Source organism: Coregonus clupeaformis, chromosome 3 (assembly GCF_020615455.1).
Source record: "Coregonus clupeaformis isolate EN_2021a chromosome 3, ASM2061545v1, whole genome shotgun sequence".
Classification (NCBI taxonomy): domain Eukaryota; kingdom Metazoa; phylum Chordata; class Actinopteri; order Salmoniformes; family Salmonidae; genus Coregonus; species Coregonus clupeaformis.
Window position 1 is genome coordinate 10,860,135 of NC_059194.1, and position 18,036 is coordinate 10,878,170.

The 18,036-nt window shown below is 40.9% G+C and overlaps 1 protein-coding gene across 1 annotated transcript; it reads left to right on the forward strand.

Annotated features, from left to right (window-relative positions):
• Positions 1-11,430: 11,430 nt before the first annotated feature.
• Positions 11,431-16,399, forward strand: LOC121540478 (glutathione S-transferase P). Its single transcript, XM_041849383.1, has 7 exons — positions 11,431-11,511; positions 12,943-12,978; positions 14,026-14,132; positions 14,445-14,532; positions 14,963-15,066; positions 15,700-15,801; positions 16,005-16,399. Coding segments are annotated over exons 1-7 (627 nt in total). The 5' UTR covers positions 11,431-11,510; the 3' UTR covers positions 16,194-16,399.
• Positions 16,400-18,036: the final 1,637 nt, after the last annotated feature.

Genomic DNA, 18,036 nt, shown 5'->3' on the forward strand with positions numbered 1-18,036 from the left:
TGTTACGTTACAGCCTTATTTTAAAATTGATAAAATCGTGTTTTTCCCTCATCAATCTACACACAATACCCCATAATGACAAAGCAAAAACTGTTTTTTAGACTTTTTTGCAAAAGATAAAATACAAATTTCTTATTTACATAAGTATTCAGACCCTTTGCTATGAGACTCGAAATTGAGCTCAGCTGCATCCTGTTTCCATTGATCATCCTTGAGATGTTTCAACAACTTGATTGGAGTCCACCTGTGGTAAATTCAATTGATTGGACATGATTTGGAAAGGCACACACCTGTCTATATAAGGTCCACACAGTTGACAGTGCATGTCAGAGCAAGAACCAAGCCATGAGGTTGAAGGAATTGTCCGTAGAGCGCCGGGACAGGATTGTGTCAAGGCACAGATCTGGGGAAGGGTACCAAAAGATTGCTGCAGCATTTAAGGTCCCTAAGAACCCAACGGCCTCTATCATTCTTCAATGGAAGAAGTTTGGAACCATCAAGACTCTGGCCACCAGGCCAAACTGAGCAATCGGGGGAGAAGTGCATTGGTCAGGGAGGTGACCAAGAACCCGATGGTCACTTGACAGAACTCCAGTGTTCCTGTGTGGAGATGGGAGAATCTTCCAGAAGAACAACCATCTCTGCAGCACTCCACCAGTCAGGCCTTTATGGTAGAGTGGCCAGACGGAAGCCACTCCTCAGTAAAAGGCACAACAGCCCGCTTGGTGTTTGCCAAAAGACACCTAAAGGACTCTCAGACCATGAGAAACAAGATTCTCTGGTCTGATGAAACCAAGATTGAACTCTTTGGCATGAATGCCAAGCGTCACGTCTGGAGGAAACCTGGCACCATCCCTACGGTGAAGCATGGTGGTGGCAGCATAATGATGTCGGGATGTTTTTCAGCGGCAGGGACTGGGAGACTAGTCAGGATCGAGGGAAAGATGAACGGAGCAAAGTACAGAGACATCCTTGATGAAACCTGCTCCAGAGTGCTCAGGACCTCAGACTGGGGCGAAGGTTCACCTTCCAACAGGACAACGACTCTAAGCACACAGCCAAGACAACGCAGGAGTGGCTTCGGGACAAGTCTCTGAATGTCCTTGAGTGGCCCAGCCAGAGCCCGGACTTCAACCCGATCGAACATCTCTGGAGAGACCTGAAAAGAGCTGTGCAGCAACGCTCCCCCTCCAAGCTGACAGAGTTTGAGAGGATCTGCAGAGAAGAATGGGAGAAACTCCCCAAATACAGGTGTGCCAAGCTTGTAGCATCGTACCCAAGAAGACTCGAGGCTGTAATCGCTGCCAAAGGTGCTTCAACAAAGTACTGAGTAAAGGGTCTGAATACTTATGTAAATGTGATATTTCATTTTTTTTTTTTATTTAACTTTGCAAAAAAATATTATGAAAACTGTTTTTGCTTTGTCATTATGGGGTATTGTGTGTAGATTGATGAGGGAAAAAACTATTTAATCCATTTTAGAATAAGGCTGCAATGTAACAAAATGTGGAAAAAGTAAAGGGGTCTGAATACTTTCCGAATACACTGTACATAAACTCTGGATTGCTGATGATGAAAGGCTTTGAAGCCACCGGTCAGCCATATTGGTACTCCCCAGTAGAAGCAGTCCTCCATAGGAATGAATGGAATTCTACAGTATTTCAAATACATGTTTCAAGGACAAAATTACATGCATTTAAGTATTGTTTTGTTGTAGTGGGGACAGTAACATTATACTTTAAATGTTTTTATATTTATTCGTATTTTTATGTTTCAAATATAATTTGAATGTATGCATTAAGGTGTCTGTAATAGAATAATCGTGGCAAAAACAAATGTAGACATTAAAAAATGCATTTCTATAGCTTCCAAAATATTTGTTACAATGGTGTGGGAGTGCCAAGATGGAGGCATTGGACATAACATAAAGCCTGCAACACCTTCGTAAGTTGTACATTAAGATTCAGAAATGCTTATGTCAACAACCACAGGGTTGTCACTGCATACTATATCTACTAGGTACTGTGTTAGGTATGTCATTAGAGCATACCCTTACAACAAAGGACAACAATGTACCTGAACTCAATCCAAGCATTTGTAATAGATCCTTAAGAACTAGGTAAAGATCATGTAACAGCAATCTGACATTATCAAAGATCATGTAACAGCCATCTAACATTATCAAAGATCATGTAACAGCCATCTAACATTATCAAAGATCATGTAACCGCCATCTGACATTATCAACGATCATGTAACATCCATCTAACATTATGAAAGATCATGTAACAGCCATCTGACATTAGCAAAGATCATGTAACAGCTATATAACATTATCAAAGATAATGTAACAGCCATCTAACATTATCAAAATGTTATGATATACAGTAGTTGTCATTCCATCATCATAAATGGGACTTGGTTAAGCATTCCTCTCAGGTCAAATGTGGTGAATTCTATATAACACATGCTTATATTCTATGATATAACACATACTTTTATGTGGGTCTCATCATTCCTTTTAAATTACTCGTACTGCATTTATGCCAAATGCACCATACAATACTATGTCCAATACATTACCACCTTATTGATAGAGGTCCTTGTGTGGGTAAACCTATTTTCTCTGTGTAGCCCTGATGTGAAATTGTGGATAGAAAGTGGAAAAATGTCCTCTTTGGGACCAGGTTTGGTTTACACTTAAGCATTTATTGGTATAATAAACAGCTTTAGATTTCCTTAATGATCTATGCAGGATATTACATTCCTTTTGTCTGATATCTATATTGTAATTATACTAGGGAACAGAAACATGCATTTGATTATATATTGTATTTCATAGGAAGTCTTTCCATAGGATGTTCTTAGACACTGTAAATAATGTTTGTTCTAGCTCAATAACCATAACATTTCAGTCATGGTGGAAATGTTCTCTTTTTAATTATCTCTTTTTAATTATCTCTTTTTAATTATCTATTTTTGAGTAGAACAGAAATAGTTGAAAACTAATATTTGTATGCATATGAAAATCCATAGCTGCTGTGTTATAAAAAAGGCTTGAGATAAGCAATGGAAAACCTCATACAATATATCTCATAATACAATACCTAATATTATCAGAAACCTCTCCACTAATTTTGGATAGATGCACCAACTATTTATTGGGGACAAGCTTGCGTTATAATTGTTTTGGTTACAGTAGGGTATTCTTTACATTTAAGCTATGTATTTTCATATATCCATATGTATGACTTTATTTTGATGGCTATAATTACATAATTGTACAATGAGATGATCTAGGAACTATATGGGGATGCATATTTTTAACCTGTTTTCTATATAAAATGCCTTTGGAAAAATGCAGAGTTGGATTGATTTTGTTGTATAACATTCAGTAAATGTAAGACCAAGGTATTAAGTAGCAAACCCCAGATTTGGGACCAGACAAGCACTCCCTAGAGAGTATAGTGAACATAAGCACTATGTTAAATGACAGCCTTAGGAGTCAAAATACACTCTCCTCCTCTTTTGGCACATAATGCAAGTTATTATGAGAAAATAAACATTGTGTAATATAAATCCAACATGAAATGTAATACTAAGATATTAGGTAGCAAAGCCCTTATACAGAGATACACCTGGTAGTGCAGAGTCACCATGAGGGAAAAAGTAAAGACACTTACTGTACAGTATGTTCCCTGGCAACCAGTCAGATCCAGTAGCAGCTGGTCTTTCTCAGCTAGAGGGCAGTAGTGCGCTATAGAAGATTGGGATTTCTGATACTTATGCTGCATTTGTAAGCAAGTGGGAAGTAGGAATTTACTACATACGACTGGAAAAATCCACTTGAATGGCCCTCCAACTGGTAATTACTAGTGGGATACTCGTCCTCATCCTGAGCGCCCACTTGCTGACCTCTGACGTCACCTAGGAAATGACCTCGATTACAGCATTTTAAGCAGTTAAATACAACTACAAAACATTATTTATAAAAAGCAATTTATTAATATTGTTTTTGAACACTATAATTTATTTACAAGCATGATAGCTGTACTTTTAGTTTACGCAGCTTGTTGCCCATTAGCCAATCTGCGTTTCTTAACAAGTTCAAAGCATGTGAATGCATCCTACTGGTATTTACGACTTAACTGGTAAATTCCCACCTCCCACTTGGTTACGAACACAGCATTAGGACACACTTGCAGATAAAGCAAACTACACTGAGGCTTCCCTCAGACTGTTTAGGCTGTATTTTCAGGATAGTTGTATGTTTACTCTTATCCAGAGCGACTTACAGTTAGTGCATTCATCTTAAAATGGCTAGGTGGGACAGCCACATATAACAGTCATACTGTAGTAAGTACATTTTTATTCAATAAAGTAGCTATCAGCAAAGTCAGAGCTAGGAAGGGGTGAAGTGCAAGTGTTTGTTCACAAAAAGCTTCTTATTTTTTTATCGGTGGGGGGTCGGGGTGAGGAGGGAGTGTGAGGGGCCACTTTGGGATGATTTAAGATACTGTTTGAAGAGGTAGGGTTTCAGATGTTTTCGGAAGATGGGCAGAGACTCTGCTGTCCTAGCTTCAAGGGGAAGCTGGTTCCACCATTGGGGTGCTAGGACAGAGAAGCGCTTGGACTGGGCTGAGCGGGCGTTGCCCTCCCGTAGGGGTGGGAGGGCCAAGAGACCAGAGGTGGCAGAACGGAGTGCTCGGGGTGGTGTGTATGGTTTGTGCATAGCCTGAAGGTAAGGAGGGACAGTTCCTCTTGCTTTTCCGTAGGTAAGCTCCATGGTCTTGTAGTGGATGTGATGTTCGACTGGAAGCCAGTGGAGTGTGCGGAGGAACAGGGTGACATGGGAGAACTTGGGAAGGTTGAAAAACAGGTGGGCTGAAGCGTTCTGGATAAATTGCAGGGGTTTGGTGGAACAAGCAGGGAGCCAACTGCGAGTTTCAGTAGTCCAGACTGGATTAGGAACTGTCCCGCTTCCTGTGTGAGGTAGGGTCGTACTCTACAGATGTTGTAGAGCATGAACCTGCAGGAGCGAGTCACTGCTTTGATGTTTGCAGAGAATGACAGGGTGTTGTCCAGGGTCACGCCAAGGTTCTTTGCACTCTGGGAGGGGGACACCGTGGAGTTGTCAACCGTGATGGAGAGGTCTTTGAGCAGGCAGGCCTTCCCCCGGAAGGAAGAGCAGCTCCGTCTTGTCGAGGATGAGCTTGAGGTGGTGGGCCGACATCCAAGCTGAGATATCAGCCAGGCACGCAGAGATGCGTGTCGCCACCTGGGTGTCAGAAGGGGGGAAGGAGAAAAGTAGAGTGTAGTGTCATCCACATAGCAATGATGGGAGAGACCGTGTGAGGATATGACAGAGCCGAGTGACTTGGTGTATAGAGAGAAGAGGAGAGGGCCTAGAACCGAGCCCTGGGGGACACCAGTAGTGGGAGTATGTGGTGCAGACACATGGTGTAGATTTTAAAACTCTGTGGTTGTAGTTTCACATCAATATACAATGACAATGTCTACAAGGGAAGAAAATGAAGAAGAAGTGGAACAGATTCAGGAGTTTTAATGTGGTTAACACATCCAATACAGCATAAATATTCTGCAAGCTGATAACTCTGAAACACACCTGTCCTGAAAATACAGTGTAGGCAATTTGAATGAAACATCAGTGCAGTTTTTGCAATTGATTGAATTGTGGCCTAAGAATCCCTTATTGTATGTAATTGACATAATTGCTCAACCAAAGTATTACCGTGACCTTTCACCAAAGTATTACTGTGACCTTTCACCAAAGTATTACTGTGACCTTTCACCAAAGTAATTGAATAAGCTGTATGTCAGTAAATGTCGCTTGTATTCAAGAATATTATCAGATACCTGTACATATATCATCAGATACAAGATATCCCTAGTCGACCTGTGAATGACTCAGCCAAAAGAGTAGTACATTTGACTACTACTACTGCAGTTGCTTTCTGGCAAGCGTAACTGTTGCATAGTTCAACATCACGCACCTCCAATGCATAAACCTGAACCAATCGTGTTTTTGCTTGTGCCACTCCCCAGGAAGCAAAGCATGAGTAATTATGATCTGTTTGTGCTGTAAAGCCAACTCCTATGGTCATTGCCAAACCAGTTTGGCAAGACAGCACAAACAGATCTGTCAATAAGCAAAGCACTCTCTAAAGTGAAGCGAACATAGCACTGTGTAAAATGACACCCTCCATTGTAATACATAACCAACTCTCCAGCATTTGTACAATATGAACATGCAAGTCAAAATGACAAACATACACATTCAATAGATTTATGCAGTTGCTGCTGGATATGCTGAAGTAGGCAACTGACAATAAAGAAAATAACCTTTGCACTGTGGACCACTATATGCAGTGTGGAGAGACATTATTTTCTCTTTTCTTTCTTACTAATCATTTTTTTCTTTTTAGTGTCTTTCACACTCACATATTTTCTGGTACGAGGTATGTTGACGTGATCAATGTTCCGCTATAATTTAAGGCACTTTTCAGTTTTGAGAATGGGCAGCTATTGAAGTCCAAAATACTGTAGTCAACCTTTAACCTGGTTGTCAGTCTGTTTCTGCTCTCTTGCCAACTCCTTATGGAATTGTCATGTCAAACTTGGCTATTGAAGTAGACTTTTTAACCTTTTCTTTGAAACAACACAAACAACTATTGATGTAGAGTTTGCATAAACAGAAAATGTTATTTTGCCCTAAACTCTCTTCGTAGCCTTGGTGTAAGAACCAGACATCCTGGTACGCTGGAAGTAGGCCCTACTATGTTTTCATTTGGTAGAGATTGTTTGTCTGTGCTATAACAGGTTGTGCTGAGGTCATCCGAGTGATGCTCAAAGACCAAGGGGAAGAGTTTGACGAGAAGGTTGTCACCATGGAGATGTGGATGGAGGGCACTCTCAAAGCCAGCTGTGTGAGTCTATGACTACTACCACGGTAACCAGTGGTACCATAGTCAAGTCATGTTATTACATTTCACCTCACTTTTACAGTACATGCAGACAAACATGTCTTCATTAATTCAGTTGTATCTGAGAAGGGAGTAACCTTCAAAAAAGATTAACCTTCAAAAGTGTAATAAATGTGTATCCTTATGATGTGTGCTCTTAATATTAATCAATTGAAATAAATGTTGCTGTTTTACACAAGGTCTCTAGGACCAGCTTATAATTATATATTTTTTTGTATTGGAAAACAGTAATTTTGACAGTGAGTTTTATTAGCACTATGGGTTCACTATTCACTGTAAAAATGCTGCAAAACTGCTTGCAAAAATGCTGCAACACCCCGAGGGCTTGTTCAACTTCTCCTGATTCTGGGGATTGGCTGAATGTTTACTGAAACACCCTTGACATTGTTCTCCTAACAAGGCAGTTTAGATAGCAACGTAGCAAACATGACACTGGCATCCCGGGCTTCTAAGCAACAACACCCATGTGGGCCTTACAGAGAGAGCCCTTAACAAGCTCCATAGGGGGAAGAGGATAGATGCAAGATCAGCCAAACGGATTCTGACAAACATATCAATACAAAACACAGCTACTACAAATACTGTCTCATAACTCATGCTCATAAGTTTTTGTGAATGCACTTATGTATTCATAGAAGGTGTTACCAAAAGGTCATCTCAGAATCATGAATTTGAATCATGACTTTTAGATGCTAGGTGATTGAGGAAGTGATTAATCACAATTTAGATTTTTGAACTAGGATTAGTGCCCAATGCAGCCGTTTTTTTATATCAATATCAAATCATTTCTGGGTAACAATTTAAGTACCTTACTGTGATAGTTTTCCATTAAAATTGACCAAAATAGCTTTTTAGCAAAAAACTATTTCTCAAGCGACAATTTTGCTTGGACGGTCTAGGAATTGTCTGAGTGGGGAGGGGGAAACTTAAAACTATCTGTTATTAGCAGAGAGGTTTGGAACTCTCTTTGTTATTGGTTTATTAACCAATTTACCGCCTAGTGATGTCACCAGGCAAACTGACACTCCCGCCCATGCAAATAGGCTGATTAGAAAGTCCTGTGTAGATTGCATTTTCAACCAGCATCTATCAGGAAATAACCCAATAAAGAATTATCACACTTTCAGTGTTAATTTTATCAGCTGTTGTATAATATGATACAAAATACGGGGAAAAAATAATTTTGACTGCACTGGGCCTTTAATCATGTTCCTTTGATTTTCGTTTACAGTTGTTTGGTCAGCTCCCTAAATTTGAAGACTGTGGCCTCACTCTGTACCAGATCAATGTGATAAGGAGGCATCTCACACGGAAACTTGGTAGGTGGAGGAAAAACAGAAAAACCTGTTTGCAACATAATGAGATTCATATTGACTCACCCATTTTGTGTAATATGTCTTGCTCAATATCTGTATCATAGTTTAGTGAACTAAAGTAGCAGTATAGAAGTAGTAGAGTAGGACTAAAGTATTGAATATAGGAAAACTAGCTACTTACCTACTGTAACCACAATGCAAGTTTGATTGAATTGAGCCCCAAATGTATTAATAATGATATTTGGTTCCCTAGGACTCCGGTAAAGAGGGGTACCTTAAAGTACTCATGCCCTTTGTGAAAACCCTGTGCAGAAATCAAGGAAGCTTTCTGGTTGGCAACAAGATACATGTATTTCTGTTATCAAATTATCATCAAAGATGTCAGCTGGCATAGACTGTACATCGTGGTAGGGGGTAGGGAGGCACTAGAGTAGCTCAATTGGGAGCATGGCGCTTGTAACGCCAGGGTAGTGAGTTCGATCCCCGGGACCACCCATACGTAAAAATGTATGCACACATGACTGTAAGCCGCTTTGGATAAAAGCGTCTGCTAAATGGCATAATATTATATTATTATAGAGGTTGTTTTATAGACTTCTGATAGACTGTACATGGTGGTGGGGGGTAGGGAGGGACTAAGAGTTGTTTTATATACTTCTGATAGACTGTACATGGTTGTAACGGGTAGGGAGGGACTAGGGGTTGTTTTATAGACTTCTGATAGACTGTACATGGTGGTGGGGGGTAGGGAGGGACTAGGGGTTGTTTTATAGACTTCTGATAGACTGTACATGGGGGTAGGGAGGGACTAGGGGTTGTTTTATAGACTTCTGATAGACTGTACATGGTGGTAGGGGGTAGGGAGGGACTAGGGGTTGTTTTATAGACTTCTGATAGACTGTACATGGTGGTGGGGGGTAGGGAGGGACTATGGGTTGTTTTATAGACTTCTGATGGACTGTACATGGGGGTAGGGAGGGACTAGGGGTTGTTTTATAGACTTCTGATAGACTGTACATGGTGGTGGGGGGTAGGGGTTGTTTTATAGACTTATGATTGACTGTACATGGTGATGGTGGGTAGGGAGGGACTAGGGGTTGTTTTATAGACTTCTGATAGACTGTACATGGGGTTAGGGAGGGACTAGGGGTTGTTTTATAGACTTCTGATAGACTGTACATGGCGGTAGGGAGGGACTAGGGGTTGTTTTATAGACTTCTGATAGACTGTACATGGTGGTAGGGAGGGACTAGGGTTGTTTTATAGACTTCTGATAGACTGTACATGGTGGTAGGGAGGGACTAGGGTTGTTTTATAGACTTCTGATAGACTGTACGTGGTGGTAGGGAGGGACTAGGGGTTGTTTTATAGACTTCTGATAGACTGTACATGGTGGTAGGGAGGGACTAGGGGTTGTTTTATAGACTTATGATAGACTGTACATGGTGATGGTGGGTAGGGAGGGACTAGGGGTTGTTTTATAGACTTATGATAGACTGTACATGGTGATGGTGGGTAGGGAGGGACTAGGGGTTGTTTTATAGACTTCTGATAGACTGTACATGGTGGTGGGGGGTAGGGAGGGACTAGGGGTTGTTTTGGACCGGGACCTCTCATGTACTCATGGTCTCTTCCTCTTTCTTGCAGATGTCCTTAGCCTACTACACCCTCATGCTCCTGCTGATCCACCACCAAGTCCTCAGCCCCCCTTGCCTTGATGCCTTCCAGAAGTACCTGAGGAGGCTGTGTGCCCGACCCAACCTGCACGCTTACCTCGAAAGTGAGGACTTCAAGAACAGACCCATCATTCCTGGGAAGAGAGCCTACAGTCCATTTGGCCCTAGTCCTCTTACCTTACCTCAATATTATGTGGTCCTCTGTAGCTCAGCTGGTAGAGCACGGCGCTTGTAACGCCAAGGTAGTGGGTTCGATCCCCGGGACCACCCGTACACACAAAAAAAATATATGTATGCACGCATGACTGTAAGTCGCTTTGGATAAAAGCGTCTGCTAAATGGCATATTATTATATTATACAATATCCAATATGCCTCAATATTATTAAAGCATGTATACATTCAACCAGAATGGATCACCCTGCATTGTAATTTGGCTGTATATTGAGTACTGTGTGTCTTGGAGTTCCTCTTACTTAATATTTTAAAGATAATCTCCTTTTCCTTTTAGAATAAGTGATGCTGGATCCTATTGACACCTGTAGAGACAATTGACTGAAATGCTGTCTCAAGTATTGCATTACAAACAGCAGCTCAACTTACACACTGTAAGAGCCAGTTATGGTTGTTGTCAGGTGTCAAATGAAAAAAGAGTGTGAGAGACTGTATAGGTAGGATGATCAGGTTTGGTATTTGCAGTCCTATATAATGAGCATTTAATTTACTACAATAAGAACATAGGTCTATTCTTTGGATGTAGACTCAATGACTTGAGGGAAGGTGTGTGTTTTTTTGTTTATGTCTCTGGAAGATTCTTTGTGCAAATATGGGGTCTACTGCAGACAACTCATTAAAAGAGACACATTGGGCCTAGGAAATGCCAACGTTATGAAGCACAATTTTACAACATGCTGTGGCTTGGCCTAATTCCAGCATGTATGGACAGTTGAACTGAAGCATGGTCATCGTGGACCAGGCCTCGGATAAGGTATTTATTGGATGCTCACATGAGAATCTTGATATGACTTCAAGATACAGTAGGGAAGAGCAGTGCAGGATGACTCTGGCTGGCTACAAAAGCTTTTAATCCAGACTTTGATTATATTTTACCAAGTCATAGAAACTAGTCTGACCATTGCAATTCCAACTATTTTGATAATAAGCACAGCCTTGCCTTGTATACTATAGTGACAATGGGACTTCTTTGGACTTGAAAGCAACCCTTGAGACTACACTTGGGAATGAGTTTTACTTTTGTATCAGGTTATCATTATTGATATAAGCTATAGCACTTTGGGATCCTTTCACCAACAAAAAAAGAACCTTTACTAGTCATTCAAGGCAACAGTGTAACTAACTTCAATGGTGTAAGTCAGTATGACTTTGCAGAAAGTGACAGATGTGGGCGTGTAGTTGGGAGTTTAAAAAGGGACAACCCCCATTCAATTTTCAGAGCCACCTTGAAGTAAATCAGAGCCACCTTGAAGTAAATCACTGCGACACCTGCATCACAAAAGTAAGTAGCTTTAAACAACAATTGAAAATATAGCTACGTTATAATAAATAAAGCGACGTGCAATAGATGGCTAGGATTTCAGGATTTATACAGCGCACGGTCAGATGTTTGTCCTAAATCGGTCGTGCACGCGGGCGAGCTATTTGCCATTGAATTATGTTAACTTTAACTAGCCTACCTTGCCATTTAATTCATTTTGCAACTAGAACTGATCCTCGACGGTCAACTAAAAATAGGACCAATAGCTAACGTTAGCTAGTTGGAAGGTATTCTAATTTCTTGGCTAAAAACCTGGTTTATGTAGCAAACTGCACAACCGATTGCCCTCCCACCAAGTTATGCATGGTGGTTGACAGTTGGAATGTTTTTACTTTCAGAATTCATTTCAAGTTTCGTACTCGAGTATGTGTATCCTTGAGTTGGTTGAAGTGCTGTCAGACTGACTGGGTGAACTTGAGCGTCCTGGCTAGCTAGACCAGGGGTGTATTCATTAGTCTGATACCGTTGCAAACGTTAAACGTTTTGCAACGAAAACTAGTTTCTATTGGCCAAATTCAGGTAGGTCCCCCGTTTAGTTCCATTTGCTCTGGTTGCTTCCGTTTGTTTCCTAGAGTAAACGGTTTGCAACAGACAACGTTTTGCAACGGAATCTGACTAATGAATACACCCCTGACATGACCCGGGTGCTTGATGTGCTAAAACGCCATGGACGCCAGACTGGCCACACTGCGAGATTTGTTTGCCAACAAAAACAATAATTTATTCAAATATTCCAAGGTGCATGGGATTTTCACATGCAAATAGCACTTACAACTTGGCCTATACTTAAGCAAAAAGGCACCTTGGGGGTTTGTGGTATATGGCCAATATACCTGGGCTAAGGGCTGTTCTTTAGCCCTGATAAATTGGCAATATAACACAAACCCCTGAGGTGCCTTATTCCTATTATAAACTGGTTACCAACGTAATTGGAGCAGTAAAAATAAACGTTTTGTCATACCTGTGGTATATGGTCTGATATGCCACTGCTGCCAGCCAATCAGCATTCAGGGCTCGAACATCCAAGTTTATATTATAAACCACGAGTATGACAAAACATTTTTATTTTTACTGCTCTAATTAAGTTGGTAGCCAGTTTATAATAGCATTAAGGCACCTCAGGGGTTTGTGGTATATTGCCAATTTGTCACGGCTAAGTGCTGTGTCCAGGCACTCCGCGTTGCGTCTTGCTTAAGAACAACCTTTAGCCGTGGTATATTGGCCATATACTAAAGTCTCTTTTTTGGTTTTAAAAAGTTTCATTTACGGGGCACAAAACCGTCTACTTTGTCTGAATCCATGTAATAAAAGTTGAAATTTGTCAGAAATATTTTAATCAAAGTCTAGTTTCTTGTAATGAATTGACACATGTTTTGTATCTCCTCTTGCCAGTGGGTCCCTACACAATCACTTACTTTGGAGTCCGAGGTATGTGGAGCCAGTTAATCCTATTCGACATCACACACAGAGCCTGGTTGTTTTGAAGTAATAATAGCCGACCATTGGAGAGTGCATGGTTGTTCATGCATTCCCTGTTATAATAAGCTTTGATAATATAGCTAGCTATTATCAAATATTTTCTGCATTTCGACCGTCTCTAAACAAAATGTTGTAGGCTATGTATAGTGATGGAGTAAGATTGTTTGAAGTCAAAGACAAAAGCCTTGCACCTGTTACTGCTCACATTCATGAAATGTGAACTTATTTAGTGTCATATCCAAAGACCTTATCTCCGTCATTCATTACCCAGAAGCTTCTACTGTAGCAGCTTGAATCAATACTCAATATTGTGTTTCTAAGGGTTTTATAACATAAACTGGAGGTGAAGTCATTCCAGGTAATCTTAACACCATGTGTGATCTTTCACATAGATGATATGATCTGGATTTCACCCACCTTGCAGCCTCACCCATCCCTTTTGATTGTTATCACAGAAAATACTTGGACTACTAGTTTGGCTCAGCTGGCCCCCATGATCACCGTTCATACACTTAAACAGTCTGTGTTCCTTCTGTGTCTGCAGCTTAAATTATTCCTGGTGCTTTAGCAATGAGAAGGGATGGCTTTCTGTCAGGAGGAGCATGTGACCCAGATTAATGTGGGGTGAACAATCAGGTCATGGGACTTGAACCCCAAAAATATTTTGGACTTGAATAATCAAGAATGGTCGTATAAATAATCCCAGAGAGAAGGTAGCCATTTTATTTCTGGATAGAAGCTGCCTTTTTATAGACCTACTACTGTACATCAACAAGAAAGCAAACTTTGCTCCCTTCATATTTTATTTCACCTTACAATCTTACCTGTTTATTATTTAAACAATTTATCTAGTCTGGAAGCATATATTTACCCAACACTAGTGCTATTTATAACTCGTTAGATCTGTGCCAAAACCTATTATGATGCCAAAGTGTCTTATGATTGAGAGCTGTTTTTGTTTTGGTTGACCTGTTCTAACTGTCTCGTGTACCACAGGGCGCTGTGGCGCTGTGAGGATCATGATGGCCGACCAAGGCCAGGAGTGGAAGGAGATCCTGGTGGACTTTGCTGACTGGATGAAAGGAGATTTGAAAGCCACTTGTGTGAGTGGGGAATGGATCATTCCTTTGTTACCATCTTTCATTTGTCAACCTGTTCAGATTAGCCAGGGATGATGGTCTGTTAATAATAGCTGGAATGTGTTTTTGAAGGACGATCGGTTTGTTTAGTGTACACTGTTTGTTTTTGAATACCTGTACATTCCATTATTCATATTGATGTAAAGACATATTACCTCATTAACTCTGTTACCATCAATGTAGAGTTGATTCATCTACAATAAATATGTAAACCCTATGTCCTTATTAGTTGTTACAATCTATAATAAATAACATAACTTTATTTTTTGGTTTTAGGTATTTGGTCAGTTGCCCAAGTTTGAAGATGGAGGATTGGTCCTGCACCAGTCAAATGCCATTCTGAGGCACTTGGGCCGCAATCATGGTAATTGCTCTCAATTGTAATGTCATATACACGGAGTATACAAAACATTAAGAACACCTGCTGTTTCCATGACATAGGCTGACCAGGTGAAAGCTATGATCTCTTATCGATGTCGCTTGTTAAATCCACTTCAATCAGGATTTTTAAGCCTTGAGACAACTGAGACATGGATTGTGTGTGTGCCATTCGGAGGGTGAATGGGCAATAAAAAGGATTTAAGTGCCTTTGAACAGAGTATGGTAGTAGGTCCCAGGCGCAGCGGTTTGTGTCAAGAATTGAAGCTGTTCTGAGGGCAAAAGGGGGGAGGTGTTCCTGATGTTTGGTATACTCAGTGTATTTACATTGTTTTCCTCACTCCATTTATGCTTTATAATCTATCAAATATTAGCTTGAAATGTTATTTATACTTTCACCTAACTCGAACACACAGATGCCTATGGGAAAGATGGCAAGGAGGCCGCCCTCATTGACATGATGTCTGATGGCGTTGAGGACCTTCGTCTTAAATATGGAAAAATGATTTACCAGGAATACGTAAGTATTCACCAAGGCTGAAGGGTACAGTTCATAAAAAATGTTTAACCTGTACTACTGCAGTGTAGTAAAAAAACATTTGGTTCAATGTGTGTGAGAGTGTTTTTTATGTAGCTAACAGGATTTCCGATAGGGAAATGTGGCACCTGACAACGTGACCGGGAAGATTTTAATTTACTGGGCATTTGAGAAATCTATTGGACCCAGGTGCATTGGGTGCATAACCAGTAGGGCGTCTGCCCATAGTGCTCAGAATGACAGAAATCACATTTAGATTGTGGTAATGCATGAAGCAAAAATAACATGCTAAACAAGCAAAAAAAAAACCTGACTGAATGACTGGTCGCCACTGAATAGGATACATGATGACTAACAAAAAATACACACAGGCTAATTTAATTCAAAAAGTATTCTAATTAATCTATAGACCGATAAGCATTACGGTGAAATGTATTTCCATCAATGAATAAAAAGCATAATGTTGCAATGTTCGTATTTTTTTCTCCCTTACATTTTGGCAGGCAACAGTTGCATTATCGGCTTTTCATTTGCTAGCTAACAGAAACCCTGGTAGCTTAATAGGTAAACATTTATGAAGTGTCATTATGATTAAACGCATTCTCTTTTTGGTAGGATACTGGTAAAGACTCATATATCAAAGGCCTTCCTAACCACCTCGACAAGTTTGAAGCTGTGATGGCCAAAAACAAGACTGGTTTTCTCGTTGGTGACAAGGTAACCAATCCTGCAATGCACCCAAACAGAGGGCTATTGAATTATGGAGTAATTTACCAAAATGTATTAATTAAATGTTTTAGTTCTCTTGTAATCTCAGTACCGTCTGTTACCTCACAGACCTAGAATGAGTAGAACATGCATCGCCATTCAAGTTAATGATGCCATCATGAGTCTCTTTCTATGTTCCCTATCCTACATAGCCTTCGTTTGCCGACTACAGTCTGTTTGAAGTGCTGCTCAACCACCTGGTGCTCTGCTCCAGTTGCCTGGATACCTTCCCCTCCCTGAAGAGCTTTGTCGAGAAGATGTCTGCCCGTCCTAAAATCAATGCCTTCCTGGACTCTGATGCCTACAAAAAACTGCCCATTAATGGCAATGGCAAACAGTGAATCTCCTGAACAAAGGATGCTAGATTCCATCCATTTACCTTTGCTGTAACCTGAACAGTTTTGGATAATAGCTATTTTTTTATACGCCCATCTTACACATTAGCCCACAATAAACGTGTTAACTCTATGTACAATTATGTTAGATACTAATGAGTTGATTAATTGTAATTTGTGTGTAAAATAAATAAAGGCCTTTTTGAGAAGTATCCAGTGATTATTTGTATACACATTTATCACTTTTCTTCTCTGCAGTTCTGTGAATATTATGATGACCAGCCATAAAGCAGAAAGGTACATACAGGATTGGGATACCTAGTCAGTTGCACAACTGAATGCACTCAACCTAAATGTGTCTTCCACATTTAACCCAACCCCTCAGAATCAGCAAGGTGCCTTAATCAACGTCATGGGCGAGTAGTTGTTGTCGGGGCAGAACGGCAGATTTTTTTCCACCTTGCCGGCTCGGGGATTCGAACCAGCAACCTTTCAGTTACTAGCCCAACGCTCTGAACCACTAGGGTACATGCCGTCTCTCTCCTGCGCTGGGGGATTTCTCTCCTCGGTGGAAATCCTCTCTTTGGTTACATTCAGTAGATGATCAGAAAGGGGCACTACTCTCCTTGGTCTTTGGGCAGTTATGGATAGATGGATGAGTGGCAGTGATGGGATAATTTCTTGCTAAAAGGTGTCATCATTCAGATGAAAAGTCAAAACGATTTCTGAATCTCTTGTTTTAAGATCCAAAAGACTGGTCGCGTTCCCATGCTCACCAATGGTTGCGTGCCACGTCATCGACTGACAGATTGCTATATCAAATTATGTGGTTATCCAGGTATTGTAAGAAATGGCATGTGTCAGCAACGCCTGGGCAGAAGAACGCGTCCACTTTGTCCAGTCCACATTAACCCAGTGCAGGGAATCAAATACATGTTAGTGCCCAATGTATATTGAACAAAAATATAAAGGCAACATGTAACAATTAACGATTTTTTACTGAGTTACAGTTCATATAAGGAAATCAGTCAATTGAAATAAATTCATTAGGCCCTAATCTATGGATTTCACATGACTGGGCAGGGGCACAGCCATTAGTGGGCCTGGGAGGGCATAGGCCCACTAATTTGGGAGCCAGGCCCAGCCAATCAGAATGAGTTTTTCCCCACAAAAGGGCTTTATTACAGACGGAAATACTCCCTTTCATCAGCTGTCCAGGTGGCTGGTCTCAGACAATCCCCCAGGTGAAGAAGCCGGATGTGGAGGTCCTGGGCTGGCATGGTTACACGTGGTCTGCATTTGTAAGGCCGGTTGGACGTACTGCCATATTCTCTAAAACATTGGAAGTGGCTTATGGTAGAGAAATTAACATTACATTATCTGGCAACAGCTCTGGTAGACATTCCTGCAGTCAGCATGCCAATTGAACGCTCCCTCAAAACTTGAGACAACTGTGGCATTGTGTTGTGTGACAAAACTGCACATTTTAGGTAATTGTGTTTTGGGTCATTGTCATGCTGGAATACCCATCCACAACCCATTTTCAATGCCCTGGCTGAGGGAAGGAGGTTCTCACCCAATATTTGACGGTACATGGCCCTGTCCATCGTCCCTTTGATGCGGTGAAGTTGTCCTGTCCCCTCACAGAAAAACACCCCCAAGGCATAATGTTTCCACCTCCATGTTTGACGGTGGGGATGGTGTTCTTGGGGTCATAGGCAGCATTCCTCCTCCTCCAAACACGGCGAGTTGAGTTGATGCCAAAGAGCTCCATTTTGGTCTCATCTGACCACAACACTTTCACCCAGTTCTCCTCTGAATCATTCAGATGTTCATTGGCAAACTTCAG

Coding starts and splice junctions, on each gene's coding strand:
- LOC121540478 (XM_041849383.1), top strand. Junction 12,979..14,025: donor CACTTACTTTGGAGTCCGAG/GTATGTGGAGCC, acceptor CGTGTACCACAG/GGCGCTGTGGCGCTGTGAGG. Junction 14,133..14,444: donor GAGATTTGAAAGCCACTTGT/GTGAGTGGGGAA, acceptor TTTTGGTTTTAG/GTATTTGGTCAGTTGCCCAA.